The following is a 20480-nucleotide window of genomic DNA, read 5'->3' as shown; positions in this document are numbered from 1 at the left end:
ATATTTTTATTGTCGGCGGTTGAATGCGAGATGGGCGCAGTAAATTTTATATTAAAATGGCGATTTAAAAGAAAACGTAGCATTGTAAAAGAATCCCGGCGATCCGTAATTGTTTAGAGCATCAGAAAATCTGGCAGATTAAATTTAAAGTCACCTGAAAATAATGCGATCGAAGCGGCAGGTGATTTTCCAATAACCGGCTAAAGCCAGATCCGAAAAAAATATCAATTTACCCGCGCGCAAGATTTTATTGTGCGGTCGTACCCCCCGGGGGATTCGCACACCGTCAGACACCATTCATCACGTAATAAAGATTTTTGTTGGAAAAAAAGCAATAAAAGGGAAATTCCAACAGGAAAACACATAACGGACAGAGGTCCGCGTCTCGGCAGTTATATGAATGTTGCCGGTCGTGTGAAGAGACTGCATTCTATTCCGCTGGCCCCCCATCTTCTCGGTGAATTACAGCAGGGCTCCCAACAGCACTTCGGGATGACCGCCGTCCACTCTTATCTTTACACACACCGATGATTTTCAGTTTCGTGAAAATGCGACGGATTCTTTTCCCTGCAAAGAAACGGTCAAGAAAAACGTCGAGTTTATAATTTATTGGAGGCATTAACTCGGGGAAAACATGTTTATACGAGGGGACATGTTTATTGTTCAAGAATTCCTTTTTCGACCTCCTAATTGTTTAACTTTGGTCGATGTGAACGAGGGTTACTGTTTATTACACGGATCACGGGTTTCAACCATGCCAAACCATCGACTACTAATTAGTAAGCAGTAATTATCATCTTTAAACAATCCCACGCCGTTCTGTTTTCGGATTTGATTAACCGTACAGAATACGTCGTGTGCAATAACAATTAACTATGCTCGCATCTCTAATAATATTTAGACGCATATCAACTACCCCCAACTGTACACAATACTTCTTTTCACTCGTTAGAATCCATTCGAAAAACCGATCAAGCATTTCGAAACGTACTGTAAGTATAAACAATCAACAGTACAGTTTCCGGGTCCCAAAGCAATAAAAACCTAATCATACCCCGTCACAAAACCCTTTAAGTACACGTCGGAAGGGACACGACATAAAAATCCATTGTTTCCAGGGAAATAACGGAGGCGGAGGTGTCGCTGAAGCAGAATGGCCGCCTGTACGAGATTTCGGCGACGGCCACACTTCCGGAGCCGAAGGACCCCGAGGAGTTCACGTGCAAGCTTCACATTCCCCAGGCGAACTACACGACGCGTCGCGAGACTGTCTTCTATCCCGGTAAGTTTCTTTTGTTTTTTCTTTTCTTTTTTTTTTTTTTTTTTTGAAACGATGACGTTAAGTGCTTCGGGAATTACGTGTTATCGATTTAGAGTTGTAAATAAACATTTATCTATCTTATCGTCTATCAATATGTGACTGATACGAGTCACTGACAAGTAAATACCAACAATAGTTTGCAAATCACTGTGGCATTCGAACGTTAACTATGGCTTACATCGGGATTGATTTGGGTACGACCAACTCTTGTATGGCAATCGCTAAAGATGGTACGTACGAAGTGCTAACCAACAGGGCGAACGAAAGGTTGACGCAATCGTTTGTCTTCGTGCAAGTTGTTGGTGTTTCGGTGGGATCAATAGCTTTTAAACAAGCCTCCAGGATACCTAGAAATGGAGTCTACGGTAAGCTTTGGCATTTTCTCACAAGTCATCATTGACTAGAAACGTTTCAGAGGTCAAGAGACTGATGGGCTATGAATTCGACGACCGCGAAGTACAAACAGACAAACTGTGGCTTGAGTATTTTACAACTAGAGGAGAGAATAATGAAATCGGTATCAAATTTGAAAATTGCGATAAACTGAAATCGCCTATTGAAATCTCTGCCTTTATTTTACACAAATTGAAACGTGATGCGGAAGAAAAACTTAAGATGACGTTCAACCAAGTAGTAGTGACAGTTCCCGCTTACTTTAATAGTGTACAAAAGGCTGCAACTAAGTTAGCCGCCTTGGTAGCTGGTTTCGAAGAGGTGAAGCTTCTAAATGAGCCTACTGCAGCTGCCTTAAGTTACTTACCGAGGTTGTCTAAAATTTCAGGCAAACGTACCATTATGGTTTTCGATCTTGGCGGCGGTACTTTTGATGTGTCCATTGTTGAAATTCTGAATAAGACTTTAACCGTTAAATCTGTTTATGGCGACAGTCATTTAGGTGGAGAACTGTTCTTGAGAAACATGATCAATTTGGTTAAAACTAGACTGAAGAGTTTGTATCCAAAAATTCGTAATTTAAGTGAACGGTCTAAGAGAAGAATTCGAACAGAATGTGAAGAAGCCAAAAAGCAACTCACTTTTTATGAAACTTACAATATAATCATGAACTATTTTGAAACAGAAGAGGAAATAGAAATTCCAGTTTCACGTCAAGAGCTGGACGATCTCAATCAAAAACTCTACGATCAAATTATAAAAATCATGAAAAGTTGCATTGAAAACTCGGGAATTCCCCAAGATAATATTGAAAAAGTTCTATTGGTTGGAGGTGCGAGTTTTACGCCTAAAATTAGAGACATGCTAAAAGAATATTTTGGAAATAACGATATTTTAGAAACGAACATAAACTCAGATGAAGCAATTGCTATAGGGGCTGCCATTCAAGCTTACTCTTTGTTCAGCGATGATAAAGAAGATATCTACGTGGTTCGAGACGTAGCTCCAATGTCCATAGGTTTGATAATAAACGACGGGGAGTTTATAAAGTACATAGATAAAAACACACCACTTCCAGTTGAAGTTAGTGTAGAACACGATATTGTTCATCTAACAGACAAGTTTTTCCAAGTATCTTTCTTTGAGAACAATACAAGTGTTCTACTCGGTGCCAAACAGGTGAAACTCATTGACGAACCTGACCTGGTGACAATAAAGATTCGCGTCGAAGAAGGGGAGGATTATAAAATATCTATTACCGGGTCCTGCATCAAGGAGACCAATTTTGTGCTACAGGTTCGAGGAACATTAGACAAAAGTGACATCGAGAAGCTTAGAGAACAGGTCAAACGAGAACTGATTAACTGATAAGTAATCTGTCAATCTGTAATCAGATACGTATCTAATTATATCTTCAAAAAAGTTGTTTAGTTGTGATAGATAGATCAAAACAGTCTCCTGCATTTTGGTATATTGAGAAATTTTATTTGTATATATATATATATATATATATATATATATATATATATATATATATATATATATTATATTAAAACGACAAAAATGTTAATTGTGTTAATAAAAAAATTAATAAAATTAGTCACCTGTAGTATGATCATTAGATTTAGTTTTTTTTATTTTTTATTGAAGCTGTAAAAAAAATGTTAAATAAAAATGTAGGTAAATATAAATTTGGATCCTGCAGTGTATAATATTAATAAGTTTTATCAAATTTAATGGAATTGTGATCTACAGATTTATATCTCGCGTCACCGACATACTTATAGCAGTATATCTGTAGCGATACAGCTGACGTATAGTGCTGTGTATATATTATAAGTGGAGACTTCAATATTAACTTTGCACATGATAAAAATCTACCACAAATTGAATTTCTAAATGAAACACTTGATTTAAATATATCCACTGATCGAAAACTCAGTACTACAAAATATAAAATGACAATTGATGCCGTTTTTACGCGATACTTTGATAAATTTGAATCAAACATTTTCATTTCTTACTTTAGGTACCATAGGTCTATTACCATTTAGAGCAAAATGAAATAATTGGAAGTACAAAATGTCTGAGTATTGTTGAAATTAATGATGACAATGATGCCAACAATTAAAATCATGTTAAAAATCAAGTACATTGAAATTTAAGTAAATACAAATACTATCCATAAATAATATGATTGTATATTGTTATTTCAGTTAAATTGTATTTATATTTTGTCATGATCTTGTACAGCCCGTAATGTATTTGAATAATAAAAAACCATATAAACATGCATATAATTGTTGCTCGGAGTGTCAATAGGTGTGAAAACCAGATTGATGATTATTTTAATTCAAACATTATGAAATTTCAAATTTTAATACTAAAAGTCCTAAATTTTCACTTCTATCGGCAGTCTCTATGACTGCCAATTTTTTTTATTTTAGTTTTTAACTTGATAACATATATATAAACATTGCTCTATTATTTGTACATCTATAAATTTCAATAAAATTGTTTTACAATTAGATCGTGAAAAATGATCAAAATCAACATTATAAACACACACTTTTTGTATTATAAATTTTAATTAAATAAAAGTGCACTCTTTTACAATTTTGTTCCATTATCTAAAATATTTGTTTAACAGATATAGATAGATAGATAATTATGTAAATATGAGAGTAAATTTAATTTGCCAATAATAAACCATTATTAGTTGCCTAATTACAAGTATTTAATTGACTTTCATCTCCACAATATATTTACCCAATCGAAGCCTAATTAAAACAATTTCTCTATTACTTTTGAATTTTGCGTTCATACATGTTTATATTTAATTAAAAGCTAATTAAAATTACGTATTTATTATTTGAAATACACACAACCTAATTAATTATAACGTTTCACGTTTGTATCCAACAAAATGAATATAATTAACGCACAATAACGTTGATTGTCAGTTAATTTGGGACGGTTGGGTCCCCGGAAAATGTTCTCGCGGTCCCCCGAAAACTTCCCGGCCAATCATCCGTCGACGCTTAAGTGGGGTTTTAAAACTTGGCTCTCCGCGGAACGCATCGCATGATGTATGGTTTCAGCATCTCGGAGATAATGAAAATAAAACTACGGCAACCGTCTACCACTTTATACATAAAATACTCGGGGTAATATATCGCCCTTGGGTTATCACTTCGGGTCACTCGGGTGTTAAGCACGACAACTTCGCTCTGAACATATACTTCGTTTTTTTTTTTTTTGTTTAAAAGAATGGCAGATGCGCGTCCGTCATTCTTTTATACGATTACTCGAGCACGGTATTTGATTCGGCGCTCGCAACATTGCGTTCAGCCGCACATTAACATTTGTTCGCGTAACAGTTAACATATAAATCAACAAATTCGAGCACTTGAACTTTGACTGGTTGGGGCCGGTTCGGTCGGGTGATTTTACATTGTTGCGGGAAGTATTCGGTCGCTGTTTGTTTTAATCATTTCTATTTGTTCGCCGATTTAAATACACAATGAGCCATCTCTTAATCGGGCGTAGTGGGATTTCGAAAACATGTTCGTTTCGGGCGGTTTTGTTTTGTTTATTTAATATATATTTGGTTTGCGCAACGGATTTTCAATGTTTGCTCGGGAGCGGTAATTAAATTTTTATTTTTGGTTCCCGGATGTGTTGGTTGTCGACCAATACCGGATTTACGTCAATGGAACTTCCCTTTAATTAACATTAATTTAACGACTTTACTTCACTGAAGCTCAATTAATAACTAGTTCAAATTGTACTGAGTCGATAATATTTGACCTTGATTTGTTCTAAAAGGGATGCGACAGTAAATCATGCAGCCCCCAACTGAGTGATTTATAAACCTTAATCTTAATCCCTTGCTAAAAAAGCAGCAGGAAAGGGAAAGCTTCCAAATTCAGTTTATAATTTGTTCCTTTTTTTTCGACACAAGCCGACCGACGTTAATTCTATTTCGTTCCGTCGCTAATTCAATTTAAAACGTTTTTAAAACACAGCTTTTTGACCAACTAACTCCTTTTAGTCCTTGTCCGTCCGGTAAAATGTCCACTTGTTTGTTTTGTGTAAAATCACTTAAAAAACAATTTTGAAAGTGACAATTAATTGTAAGTTTGTTCGATTTTGAACGTTCGTTATTTATGGAACTATTTGCGGAAGACTCCCGAAATGGCGACGATAAATTTCAATTTGCCAAGGAAAAATACGGTGCTGAACGCTGCGAATTTATCATGTAGAATTGACCCAGTGACAGGAAAGTTTACCTGACGCGTCATCGGAAAACTTTCGCGGATCAGGATCGAGACTGGTTGAAGCGGGTAGAACAATATTTAAGTTTATCCGAACTCCTTATACAAATGAGCGACGAAAGTTGCGTAAAATATGTCTGCGACTGCCAGATAAACCGGCAACGGCTTAGGAGACTTTCGCAACGGAAACTTTCTTATACACTCTTAAAGTTTCGTCGGAGGAAATAAGAACATCGACGCCGTTTATTATTTTATTGTCTCCCAGCCAAGGAAAGCTCGATCTATTACATTAGTTAATTTAATTTCGACATGTTTCTTCTGGTAACTCAAAGGAGATTTATTACGATTTTAGCAATTACGTTTGTTTTCGTCGTAAATTAACCTTAACGATATTGTTATGGTGGATAGTAGGTAATTATAAAATTCAATATGCACATGAACTTTGTATCAAATCTAGTACACTTGTGTTTATAAATGGCTGAAATTTATGTAGTCCTCGCTCGTGCATACACGTCATTTTCTCCAAGCTTTTTATTAACTTCCCTATTATAATAGTGGCGCATTGTACCCTAATTGAACGCTCGTATGTTTACTATCGTCAAAACATATATATCAGGCCTCGTTTATGAACTGTCAGTTCGTAAACTTCGAAATCTTGACCCTGCGTGGAACGTTACCTCATTAAATGCCCATCGCATCCATCATAAAGTGTCAAACCGAAATTATATTGTTGGCCGTTGCACTAATGGTAATTACGGATAATTCGAGCCTTTCAAGTCATTGATGTGGGATTAGGTTTGTTTTATGGGGCCGGTCTTTATACGGACTTCTAAGAGTGATGACCAACGTTTTACTCGCGTGACGGCTAAATCTATGTTCACGCGGTGAATCTTATCTCGCTGCTTTTTTGTCACTTTATAGAAGTTTCAGGTCTCGTTTAAAATTGTAAAACATAGTAAAACCAGATATATTGCTTACACAATGGTGGTACAATCGGTTTGTTAGCAAATTTCCCAAGAATTATTAAAAGAATACAATATGTTCGTTCCGAAATATGTTTTATATAATTTTTACATTATTACATGGTACTTAATATTCTATTTAATATTTTCTAAATTTTAAGTGTATTTCATTTCCGAGATATTGGAAGTTAAAATATACGGTGAATACACGTCTGAGACACACAAATATTGGTTTTTGTGTCTATTAGTTTGTACATATAATATTATAAAATGTACTTGCTCTATTGAATGTAGGTTTAGTAACCCTGATTCAGGTAATCTGCTCGATGTTAATATGTTCATTATCATCTAAATGAAAGAAATCAAATTTTCTTGGCCTTTTTAAAAATATTAATTTATAATTATATAATATTGTTTCGAAAATATCCAAAAGTGATGCATCTTCATTTAAGCCAACGATTCCTTGCTAAACATCACAGTTTGTGTGGCATGAGTAAAAGGTTTGAAATTTTATTTCGATTGGTTATTGTCTAACACTTTATAATATCAATTTTAAATGTAAAGCTTCAAGCTTCTCTATTTATCAACTGTTTTATAATTTTAAATATAATATTTTTATTAAATTTATTTTTAAACTGGGCGAAAAGCCAATTCAAGGAGAAGAAAACGAATCTAGAGAAATGAAATATGCTTAGATCACAACTTCCAAGGCTTGTACTGTAAAATGTGAAACATTAAATTAATTGTTGATTAGTTCAAATTATATTAGGTGCAAAAGTATTTCTGATTGAAGTAATATTAAGTAATGATATGTGGAATAAATTTTTGAAAACTGAAATATTTTTGTCTAAAAAATTTACTCATATGGTAGATGTTCACCTGATGTCATAAATAATTATTATGTAGTGAAAATGAAGAATTTTCAGGAAAAGCATTCTCATTCTTTGTCTACGAGAATAGTATAGAATATAATTTTAAATATAATATTTTTATTAAATTTATTTTTAAACTGGACCTAAAACCAATTCAAGAAGAAGAGAACGAATCTAGAGAAATGAGATATGCTGACATCACAACGTCAAAAGCTTATGAGGTAAAATGTGAAAGATTAAATTGTTGATTAATTCAAATTACATTAGGTTCAAAAATATTTCAGATTGAAGTAATATTAAGTACTGATATGTAGAATAAATTTTTGAAAACTGAAATATTTTAGTCTAAAAAATTTGCATATATGGTAGATGTATCACCTGATGCCATAAATAATGATTATGTGGTGGAAATGAAGAATCATTTTTCAGGAAAACCTTTCTCAAATTATTTAGATTTTGTTATATAATTTTAAATAAAATATGTTTATTAAATTTATTTTTAAACTGAACTAAAAACCAACTCAAGAAGAAGAGAACGAATCTAGAGAAATGAGATATGCTGAGATTACAACGTCAAAAGCTTATGATGTAAAATGTGAAACATTAAATTATTGATTAGTTCAAATTATGTTACGTACAAAAGTATTTCAGATTAAAGTAATATTAAGTAATGATATGTCGAATAAATTTTTGAAAACTGAAATATTGTTGTCTAAAAAATTTGCATATATAGTAGGTGTATCACCTGATGCCATAAATAATTATTATGTGGTGAAAATGAAGAATTTTCAGGAAAAGCATTCTCATTCTTTGTCTACGAGAATAGTGACGATACACTTCGCCATACCCCTTTGTAGAGCGCCACAGTTTAAAACACAAAACGTGTGAATTAAATTCTGATTTCGAGTTAGAAAATAAAAAAAGTCAAATAACACTATTAATCAATGTTGTAGGTCATAAGAATTCTCTTGAAACAATAAAATAACAAACGGTCTCAACATTGCTATTTCCCGACAAGACTTAGAGTGTGTGCGAAGTTTTCTGAAAGCCTAAGCCCCGCCGGTTATCTTAAACTTGCATACATATTTTACGCAACTTTTGGCGATCATTTGTATAAAGAGTTCAAATAAACTTTAATATTATTATTCCAGTTCCCGATTTTGATCCAAAGCTTTTGAGATTTTTCTTTTTCATATTTATTTCGTAAATATCAAACGTTTAGTTTTTATTGCGCGACACTAATCTGCACTCCGGGCTTGGATTAAAAAAAATAAAAACACGGGCTTAATAAACCGAGCGACCCGAAAAACAAAAAAACATTTTTAAACGAGTTTCACAGTGGCATTCGCTCTGAAAGCCCAAATTAATCGCGTCTTTTTTTTCGGCGGGAACACGCACAAACCAATAACGAATCACGGACGTCATGTTCATGATTAAAACTTTCAACCATATTGTGACAATGTTAATAAACTATGCACCGAATTAAATGACAATGAAATATTGAGAATCAAGTTTCATAATTCACGGTGTAAAAGCAAATTTATTTATTATTATCAGTTTTACATGAGAAATTATCGAAGTTTATCGAATTGTTCGAGAAAGCCAAAAGTGTCGAATTTACGATTCTTCTGCGTACCGATTTTCAAAACATGTTTCCGCATATTTCACATATCTTGCAACGACTGATGCGTAATATTCCCATTCCCGCTTGAACCTTCAGTTTTTGCGGCGGCGACAAAGGCGTAGTCGCGGAAATTCCGGCGACGTGTGCCGGATTTATTTTACGGTGCACGACAAATTCACTCGCTCGTTTTTAACGCTGGATGTATTAAAGTGTTTCTAGAGCAGATCTCATGACTTCAGAAAAGATTATTATGGTTTATTGAACTGGGAAATTATGTTGTTGTCTAGTTTAGTTTTTTACGTTGTTAGAGGGCGGCACTGTTCACGTATTAACGCTGGGCAACTCACTTTACAAATTTAAGAGAAGAGCCGTTATTATTGTCCTCATAATGCTTTTATTCCCGCTTGAAAAATGGGTCTGGGGTTTTTCGCAGGCTCCGTAAAATTGATCGCGGTCCTTTTTTAGTTTAGCGGAGAATCCTGTCGAAAATTAAATTAACTAATGTAAGAGGTCGTGTAAGTTTTCGAGCAACTTTACGCCGAAGCTCGAGACAAAGAAATAATAAACGGTGTCGGTGTTCTTATTTCCCCGACGAAACTTTTAAGAGTGAATAAGGAACTTTTTGTTTCGCCTAAAGTCTTAAGCCGGGCCTGTTATTTAGTACCGACATATTTCACACAAATTTCGTAGCTCATTTATATGCTGGAATTGTTGTCTTTTATCATTATACACCATAAATTTGACTGTCGATTTTATGTTCATTGTTGTTCAGTTAGTTTATACACAATACACAAAGCTTAAATTAGATAAAACTATATAATAAAACAGAATCATTATTCAAAACGACTGAAATTGATAGGAACCATAAATCTAAATCTTAAATAACTGTGCCTACTGAAACAACTCATTTATTGGCGATATTTTTCCTTTAATAATTTTATCATCGTAATAATTTATCGTGCATCACTACCTGTCACGACACAATAACCCATTATTTATTACAAACCAACTGTATTGTGTCATTCCGATGAATAATAGATGACAACCCGTATTTATAAGGATGGAACTGTTTTCCTTTTACAAACACATTACTGTTTTGTCAATTTTTAAAAGGCTTTCATTCCATCACAGTACGTTGTCGCGTTGTTCCAATAATTGGATTACAGTGAGCGTTATTTTTAGCTTGCCTACATTCTAATTTCATTTTTAAACGAGCTAGCAGTTAACCGTTGTAATGATCTATAACCAATAGATGTCAGCACGTTTTGTGTATTTACATTATGCAACCATGTTTACTCCCGATTTATTTTGGCTAAAATAAACAACATTTAACCCCTACAATTTAGAGCTGTAAATTTCGTAATATCCCTTCGATTGGTGGCGATGATTTTCATGCGTTATAGCAGTTTAATGCACGATCTATTAGTTTACGCTGAACTAATGGTCAGTAATAAGCGGTTGCCGGTTCGTTTACCTTGGTTATTATGTTTCACTTAAATATTGTTTAATTTACAGTTGGGATTTGTTTTATGTACATTTTTCATGCGAAGTTTAAATTCGTGTGAAACTTTATAATCGACTGCGAAACGTATGAATATTATTTATTTAAGACGAAAAGAAAAGATGTGGGTGTTTGTTATAAGTTTATTTTTAGAAGGCGTGTTGGTTTTCAGTAAATGTATAGAATATCGTGTGTCTCCGTCGGGTATTTTGTCGACGAATTCTTCCATTACAGTCAATTTGTTTCCAATTTAATGCATTCGAAAAAACCCGAGGCTCAAATTCTGGAAACATCGAATTGCCATTAGACTAAGCCGAATGAAAAAACACACTTAATACACGTGCATCGACTTGTAATAATTCTGTTTCGGCATGTGCTAAAATAGAAAGTTTCAGTTTCCAACACCTTAGTAAAAAGTTTCGAACCAATTACGACCCGGGGCGATAAATTAGGCGACAATTGGCGGCTGAAGAAGTACACGGCAACGACGACAACAAGGCGGAACTTTACATGCAGATGCTTTTAAAAATATGCAATACACATTTGCATAAATAATTCAGGGGAAAGAGAGCGCCTCTAAATGGCGTCTTCTTTACGAAGTTCCAAGTAAAAACCACATTACCACAAATTTCTACTTTAAAAAGGGAAACCCCTTCAAGACAACGGAGAGACAGTTCGGTAACACTGAAATAATGTAGAGCAGTCGCTGAAACGTTGAAAACCGTATATCAGCGGCAGCGCAGCGACGTACACGTGTTTAAGAAAATGCACGGTTATATATTTTACAGTTTAAAGGATCTATAAAAAGTGTCCGTTGCGGAAAGAATTGTAGGTTTATTTACTCCACAAAACCGACGCCTCTTTTACGTTATTTATTATTAAGGACTTTGTTTAATGATGTAATTCTATTGTCTAAAACTATGAATACAAAGTGAAAACTGGGTTGCCTATTATCATTAAACAAACACAGGCGCCCTCTTTGTATTTTTAATGAGAACCGCGCGTAATTATAAATGTTATCAATAGTGGGATGAAAAGGGGCTTTAAGGTCACATGCAGTCGGTTCGATAAAGCTGAATCAAAATGTACCTATGTTTGGCTTGAAAAAATGATTTACTCTGTCGTGTCTATTGTTATGATATAAAACATAAGCCTAGTTGTGACCTTTGAGTGATTATTAATAAAATACGCGGTTCGGTAAATTTTTGGCTTCGGCACATTGACAGATACAGACTGTTCTAAATGTGCGCGTGTCCTGAAAATAGCACCATTTGGCTAATTTAAACGTGACACGGCTTAACATTTTATTTTTTGCAATCCGTTTGGTTGCACGGAGGTCGAATTGAAATTATAAATATGCAGGACATCTGGGCGCGTTCATTTTCCATACCGAATGCTGTAACAAATTCCAATTAGTTATAAAGTTTAATCAAAAATCTAATGGTACATGCACAAAATGTTATTAGTTTCGTAACACCAAAAACTGTCGCCGTGTATTAATTAATGTGCAGGGTTTATTTGTTAGCTCTTTTTTTCGAGCCATGCATGTTCTCTGTGTATGTAAATAATAAATATAATGTAGAGACGTGTCGGAAAAATATAATTAGCTTCTTTTGTATGAATTGAGCGCTGTAATTAATAAGTGCTGCTAATCTACCATCGCACCAAATTGCTCACTATTATTAAATGAAGTACCCAGACTTCTTAAATATTCAGATTACTATTAAAATATATTAAATAAATTGCCTAACGGAAACTTGAATAATGTGCCGCCCTCCTTTTAATATTCAACGAAAATTTAGATTTTATTATTAACACATTTTCTAAACGATGTTACAATATATAGTTATGTATATCTAGAAATATGCCTTAAAAAATAAAAATACCTAGAACTTTATTCGGAGAAATTTTTTGTTATTTGATTATACTGTGGTCAAATTGAATTTATAAACGTGTACATGCATTTTTAACACGGTAACATAATAACTATAACAAACTCGGATGTTGTATAAAACTTTATAAAATAATATGGGCAAAACTTTATTTATTTTTGTAATATAAAATTCGTCAGTTTTGCACGGTAAATTAATGAATAAACTTTTTAAAATATTTATATCTTACCTACAGAGTTATTTTAAAAAAATGGCAAATGCCTTTATGAAAAAAGTGCATAAAAATAAATAGATTAAAGGCAGTTCTCCCCGTTTTAAATAACTTATCTGACTGAATAACGTTTAACTTATAGTTTGAACCGGAGACAAAATTAATCTAAAATTGAATGGATGATAGAAATGTCCACCTAAACAGAGTTTAATTCTCCATCGGAGCCATAAAACAGAGGCACCTGTTCCCCGGACAAGATACATGGGTCCGAGTTAATATAATTTTCGGTTTTATGATGGCCAACGTCACTAATAATGTCCACGATGGGTCACCGCTTAATTTGGGTTGGGCATTAATCATTCCTCTCCAACATTGAATACACCCTTGAGATTGTCTGTGGAGGCGTAAAAAATAAACTATAAAAAATGTGGATGATTAATACAGTTGGGTAATTGGAATAAATTTGCGGATGTAAGAATTTAAATATGTGTGTAGGACGAGAAGAATAGCAGTCATTAAAGCTGGGAAAAAGTCGAAACTATTCAGTTTAATGTGGAGGAAAGGATTGAAAAATTTATATTTATAGTGGGTAATTTAGCCCGTGTACTTGAAATGTTTTTTAAACACCTACTTACGCCACTCCACAATTTAATTGTATACCCAATTCAGTATTCTTACCAGGACCATAAAACTGAACTATAATGGGAAATTGTGGAAGTGTTCCCGGCTTAAATAAACAAGGCGTTTTATGTGCGACTTTTGAGTTCTTTATGTTGATAAATGGCCTTTAAAACTGCACCGAACCACTTAGTTTTGTTGCAATTAGCTGAACAAATACGAAAAATTGCGTTTCAATGTTTATACATCATTGCTGTTTTTGTGCTCTGCACTGTTTTAGACGCGTTAATGGTGAGTGCTATATTATCCGGAAGTAATTTTAAGCCAGTAAGATATTGTTATGGAGCATACATATTGTTGTACGAGGGTAATTTGTTTCTAGTGGATTTGCAAAATTGGCGAGTTGCACTAACTGTTATCTTTTCATAATATGATACGTTCGTTTTCGTTCATGCACCGCAAAATATGAAATTCATTTAAGTATAATTCAGGATAATTATGTTAGTTTCCCTTAGGAGCAACGCTAGAAATTGCTTGGAGTTTTTTCCCTTCCAACATGAGCATTTTACGTAAGTACGTCTCCGCGAGTATTTTCCTCCTTAAATTAAGATTGCCTGGAGGCGCAATATCATACAGTATTCAGTGCGGGTATAACTCGGCAGGGATTTCGGCCCTCGGATTGAAAGTAAACCTTAAATCCGGCGCACTGTTTTAGAAAATGATTAGAAATACTGTTATTGCCTACGTTGCTGATGCCTGATTAAACATTATGTTTACATACCGGTCATATATTTTTTTTTATTATTTGTGTTTCACGATTGCTTTACGTGATCGATTACGCCTCCGAAATTGACATTCAATATTGGCCGAGTCGATTATAACAAATATTAATCTCGATACGCTTTTTTATTCGTCGACTCGCATTTAAATTTTCTAACTAATATGCAACTTATGATGCTACGTAATCTAAACTATTTCTACAAAAGAAATTAATTACATTTTTCCAATTTCTTTAGTTTTTATTTATTTATAACTGAGAGTGAAAAAAATTACATCACCATGACATTTTTTGTATTTCATTATGATCACATTTTGTGCATGTACTACTCGATTTTTTAATAAACTTGGATTATTAATAAAACATTGTTTCGTTGCAAAGCTACATATTTACTATTTCAATTTTGATATCCATGAAACTGACAAAATTACAAATCAAAATTGCGCTCTACAGTAAAATTTAACTAGAATTAGGTCAATTTTCTATGTAAAATTTCGGTAGATGGCACAAATTAAGGTTATAAAATAGTACGTTAATAATAAGTAAGGCGAAGACTTATTTTCATCCACGATACTTTTTACAGATCCCTTAACCAGTAAAGTATATAACTATATTTTTCTTACACAAATTTTCAACAGTTATTTCCGAATTCCAATATCAACCCAAAACAATCAAATTTACAAGTTGTATCGGTACATATACCTTGTTCGCCGGTAATGTTAAACCGTCTACACAAAACAACAAAACATGATTGAAGGGAGCGTAACTATTAGTAGAAATTCTAGTCAACGTTCGAAGTTTAATTAAAACCAGTCGGGAACGATTCGGACACTATCAGTTTCTAATTTTCGGGTAAACACACACGGAGAACTAAATTATCGCGGAAAGTTGGCGAAATAATCAATTCGGCTAAACAATTTAATTAAACCGGAGCAAGAACATCGGCACACCAGATACAATCCTTCATTTAACCTTTATGTGTTATCTACGTGAATTATCTTGCGTTTTAATACCACGTCCGTAAACGAGAGAGGCCATTTAGCCGTATAGTTTCCCTTTATATCTTATCGTCCGAGATTATTTACTACCGCCCGATAACACTTCACTATTTCAACCCTGTTGTGTTCTACACCAGTTTTTTTTTTTTTTTTTTTTTTTTTTCTTGCACACGCTGGCAATTTAAATATGCTCGTCCGAACGCGAAATCAATTCGGCGAGGAATGCAGGTCCTTAAGAGGCGGCTTTGATAACTTCATTTGTAACTACATCTCAACCCCACAGTTCGCTTTTATTATCTGTAAATGGCATTCGTTTCTCACACAATAAGGAGTGTCTTCACGTCCTCAATTCAATATGCATATTCGAGGCTCAAATTGAGAGTTTTTGTCGGCGAAACAATGGGATCATCCCGTTTTTTTATCGCTGATAATATCAGACGCCTGTTATTGAGTTTGATGGGTCTGGAATTGTTGGACAGTCGATTTTTATGTAAAGAGTGAAATTTTTTATATTTTCTTTCGTTTTTCCTACAAGGTGATGTTACAGTTAATATACTATAAATAAATGAATGAGTTATCGACTCAAAACAAATAGAAAGTAAATACAACAAACCAGAACTAATTCACAGTAAATTAAGATGATAACGCATTTAATATTTGTAAATGAAGTCGATTTTACAACAAGAAAGTGAATGCACAAACAAACGAGCAATAAATAATTCTCAGTAAATGTGTGTGTTATAGTGAAATTTTAAGTTTGCTTCAGTTTTTCTTACAAAAGAATCATGTAGTTAATTTGTTAATTTGTAAATGAAATACTTGTTGAGTTAACAATTGAAAAGTTACTACTCAAATAAACCACTAAGAATTCAAAATAAACGTATGAATAAGAATAAAATCTAAGGTTTCCCTCGGCTTTTCCTAGAAAAATGATTTTTTTTTGTTGGAACAGAGGGGGGGAAATGTAAAAACCCTTCTCCGGGTACCGATCCGGAGATCACCATGTTTCTCATATGTGATTACTCACATATGGGGAAACAGGAGCTATATTTGCATATACGGGTTTACTGAACCAGAAGGCGTAGGACTAACAAAGATGCGAGTCCCCTGTCAACTGGGTTCGGAAGAACAAGACCAATCAGAGGAAGATCCGAGATCTTCCTGGGGATGGATTGGACTCGCAGTTAGATCCGTTAGCTTCCCACTACCACTGGCTTGTGGAGTGGTACTGTGCCCCAGGACCACAACAAAGTGGACCTATCCTGGGGTAGAAAAATGATGATTACAATATTTGTAAATGAAGAAGTTGTCAGATTAATAATTTGAAAGTAAATAACCTAACAAATCAGTCAAAATTCAAAGTAAGTCTATGTGAAAAGTGATTTTTTTGTTGTTCTTCTTCAAAAACGTAATGACTTTTGTATGTAATATTTATTATTATATATTGTTAAATTCTGTTTTCAGTTTAATTACATTTGTATAAAGAATTTTTTGTTCGATATTTATAAACTCTATTCGAATAAGTATTATTATTATTATTATTATTATTATTATTATTATTTGTTTCATATTTTTAATTATTTCTCAATAAAGAATTTTTTATATAGTTGTATTCTGTGTTTATCTGAGCTACTCCCCAACCCCCAATAAGTCACAGGTGTGACAATATATATATATATATATATATATATATATATATATATATAAAGGGTATCAAAATAAGCAATTTTGTTTTGAGAGAGGGAAAAAGACAAGTAACGATTTTTACTAGTTCTTTACTGTATTTTATTACATACGTACAAAATCATACAATTACTAATTCATATTTATTTTAAATATGTTTTTTGAAAAATGGCGGCTGTGCTTCTCTTTTAAAGTTTGTACATACAGTAGTGGAAAAAAGAATGGAATATTTTAAGAAATTGGATTTTTATACCCTGGGGTTTTTCCTGTGTTGTACTGTTCTTAAACAAATTTGCCAGTTGTTATCGGATACGTTTTAGGACTCTCCACGAAAAAATACTCCCAAGATAGACAAAATTATAAAAAGACTCTCCCTCAAAGATACACGCAAAACATCAAAACGCAGGAAATTTCGACAAAATTTAATCTAGATGTTAATAGCAGAATAGTGAGAAATCGCCTGCGGGACTACATGGCCGAGTTGCAGCTAAAAAATCACTGTTAACAAAGAAAAACGGATCGCCCCGCCTGGCATTGAGTGACAAAAGTAAATTTAATTTGTTTGGGTTGGATAATAGAACATTTGTGAGACAGTCAGTGGTACAACGATACCATTTTAAATGTCAAATTCCTAGAATTTAAACATTATGGTCTGGGGATGCCTTTCTCGATCCAAAGTTGGGCACTTGAGTGATGTGGGGGGTAAAATAGATCGTTTTCAATACAAGGGCATATTGGAGAACACCACGTGTAAGTTTGCCAGTTTATTGGATATTTCGACAAGACAAAAATTCCAAACACACGTCTAAAATTTTTAAAGAGTTACTAATGAAAAACTATGCTTGAATGGTCATCTATATCTCCCGATCTAAAGCCTACTGAGAATTTTTTTTAAGAAAACTAAATAAAAATTTCTTTAAACCATAGAGGAACAATAGAAACAAATGTCTGTTCACACATTGCAGAGAGTGGTAGATTCTTTGAGTAAAAGATGTCAAGCAGTGATGAGAGCCAAAGGTTACACCACAAAGTATTGAAATATTTGAGTTATTGTTAATTTTTTATAAATATTAATAAAATATTCCATACATTTTTGCAGACCAAATAAATTGTTTATTTAAAAAAATAGTAAAAACCTGAGTATATTGTGATTAATTGACCGATCTTGCAGTAAATTAGATTTACAAAAACTTAAGGAAAATATTTAGTAACATTTGAAGATTTTTGTTTAAAGATATCCTGTATTTTCTTCACAACCTTTTAAAAGGTGAGTTGCGAGACAATTTATGTAATATATTAATATATATCTACCTCGTACCATGTGTTCCAGATTTATATAGTGTATTCGTAATAATTGATACTAGCACGAATAATATTATATAAATTAACCCATTATTTATATATTATCAATGTAAGTGAAATTTCATGTTTTTCTCAGTTGAATGATATTTCTCTTGGAAAGCGATGATGTAGTTAATATATGTATTGTCAATTTAACAATTGGAAAGTAAATACAGGAACAAACAAGCAATAATTCACATTAAATGCATCTTTAATGGCATATTTACAAGTTTTAAAGTGTATAATGTCGCGTTTCCAGTGCAAGCTTTCAAACTATAAATAACAAGGTAATAAAAATGTTCTCTATCCAATAAAGAGCGGGGCCACTTCATCAAGCCGGGAGTTGTTTAAAGGGCGTTTCGGTTTTGATGGATAGCCGAAAAATTAGCATTAATTAATAAATGTGGCCTTTTATCGGTTTTAAAGTGTGTAAATTACGTTTCCCCGTAGCAACAACGGCCCATAAATCATTTTGACTGCCGTCGCTTTAAAACAATCTGATCGTACATTTCTAGGGCCTTAATATCGTCCATGGGGCTGGTTGAAAGTGGAAAATCGGCATCCCGTTTTAATTGGAACGCCATTCCGACACGGGGAACAGTTTCATCAACATATCCACATCAGATGCTGTTAACTACTTTCCATAACATTTAACGAACTCCCGGCGTCGGATAATTAAAACACCATTCTCGATTACACGCTGGAAGAAAATCACAAGTTGGGAAGTCAATTTGAATTTTCAAGTTTTCGCATAGCATTTTCTTGTAATGGATGTCGCTTGTCCCAAGACGGTGCAACGGGTCCAAATCCCAGCAAGGTTTTCATTAAGTAAAACATGCTGTGCATGTACATGCCGCACCACACCCGAGCTCAAAAACTACTTTTAATAAAGACGGGATTAACAGTGTCACCTTACCACCCCAATTTATTTTGTTACGATGCACTTTTCTTTTAACCTCATCTTCTATATAACGCTAGTGCATTCGTAGTTGCCTAATTATAGACTTGTGTTTGACATTAGAGTAGGTAAAGTAGAGTTCTGTTTTCTAAAATAACATTTAATTGCTTGTTTCAAACTTTCTGCCTTCTGCGAGACAACTAAAACTAGAGTTTTTTTATATAGCCGCGATAAAAATTCAGGTGAAGTTTTGGCTGCCTCGTCGTCGCGTCATTTGCATAATCGATATTTGAAACATTGTAAAACAAACCCGTAAAGTTTTTCGTTGCCTGTTGAATCTATTAAAGACGACTTTGAACGTTCCCTATATCGTTTGTCGGTTGAGGAATTTTCCGGTCGGGCTGCAAAGTTTCTGATAACCCGTACATTTGTTCCTTTCGAATATATTAACCCCCAGCTTTATAGACTGGTGCGTTTTTATTACTGAAGGGTAGTTTGCTGCGAATTTCAATTAGTTCGGGAATAATAATCACATCCATTTAATTGACGATTATAAAATAAATGTCAAATGGATAATAGGTTTATTTAACCAGTTGGTGTAATTAACTATCGATTAGTTAAACAATCTCGATAAAATTCATACGTATACAAGCAAAAATTTTGATAAAAGACCACCGATACATGCCTAAATCCAATTTTATTGGCTTCGAAATATTCTGATATCTGCCGTAATTCCGCATAATTTCAAATTTCTTTGACATCAAAGGGTCCTGTTTGATAAAAAATATGGAAAGCTTTTAGCGTTTCCTTTCTTTTTTCAGTTAAACAGTATTGCATTTACATTCGCCATAAGGAAATCAAAATTGATTTATGCTAATACTTTGAGTTTTTAATGTTGAATTTTCCGAACGGAAGTTTAATTAATCAAGATTTCATATTCCGATTCATGTACAAGTGCTTTCGGAAAGAATTGCCCAGCAAATTAGGGAAATTATGTGGAAGTAGAAAGTTCTCGTGTTCGCATTATTAAATTTAATTTTTCTGATTCTACCGCTATTTTTACATTTTTACCCCGGATTATTTTCTTTCTCGTAACATCCAAATTATAAAT

At 33.6% G+C, this 20480-nt stretch overlaps 2 protein-coding genes across 2 annotated transcripts in view; both read left to right on the top strand.

Annotated features, from left to right (window-relative positions):
* Positions 1 to 20480, top strand: part of LOC109609502 (uncharacterized) — a 133717-nt gene that overhangs the window by 82837 nt on the left and 30400 nt on the right. The window contains exon 5 of the mRNA XM_020026168.2: positions 1119 to 1282. Within this exon, the coding sequence (XP_019881727.1) occupies positions 1119 to 1282 (164 nt within the window). The remainder of the gene's footprint in view (positions 1 to 1118; positions 1283 to 20480) is intronic.
* On the top strand, positions 1484 to 3215 carry LOC126266175 (uncharacterized). The gene is made up of 2 exons (XM_049969425.1): positions 1484 to 1686; positions 1737 to 3215. The coding sequence occupies exons 1-2, from the start codon at positions 1491 to 1493 to the stop codon at positions 3080 to 3082; spliced, it is 1542 nt and encodes a 513-aa protein (XP_049825382.1). The 5' UTR covers positions 1484 to 1490; the 3' UTR covers positions 3083 to 3215.

This window comes from Aethina tumida, chromosome 1 (genome assembly GCF_024364675.1).
Source record: "Aethina tumida isolate Nest 87 chromosome 1, icAetTumi1.1, whole genome shotgun sequence".
NCBI classification, from domain to species: domain Eukaryota; kingdom Metazoa; phylum Arthropoda; class Insecta; order Coleoptera; family Nitidulidae; genus Aethina; species Aethina tumida.
This window is presented reverse-complemented; position numbering and strand designations above follow the sequence as displayed.

Coding starts and splice junctions, on each gene's coding strand:
- LOC126266175 (XM_049969425.1), top strand. CDS start 1,491: ATGGCTTACATCGGGATTGATTTGGGTACGACCAACTCTTGTATGGCA. Junction 1,687..1,736: donor ACCTAGAAATGGAGTCTACG/GTAAGCTTTGGC, acceptor GAAACGTTTCAG/AGGTCAAGAGACTGATGGGC.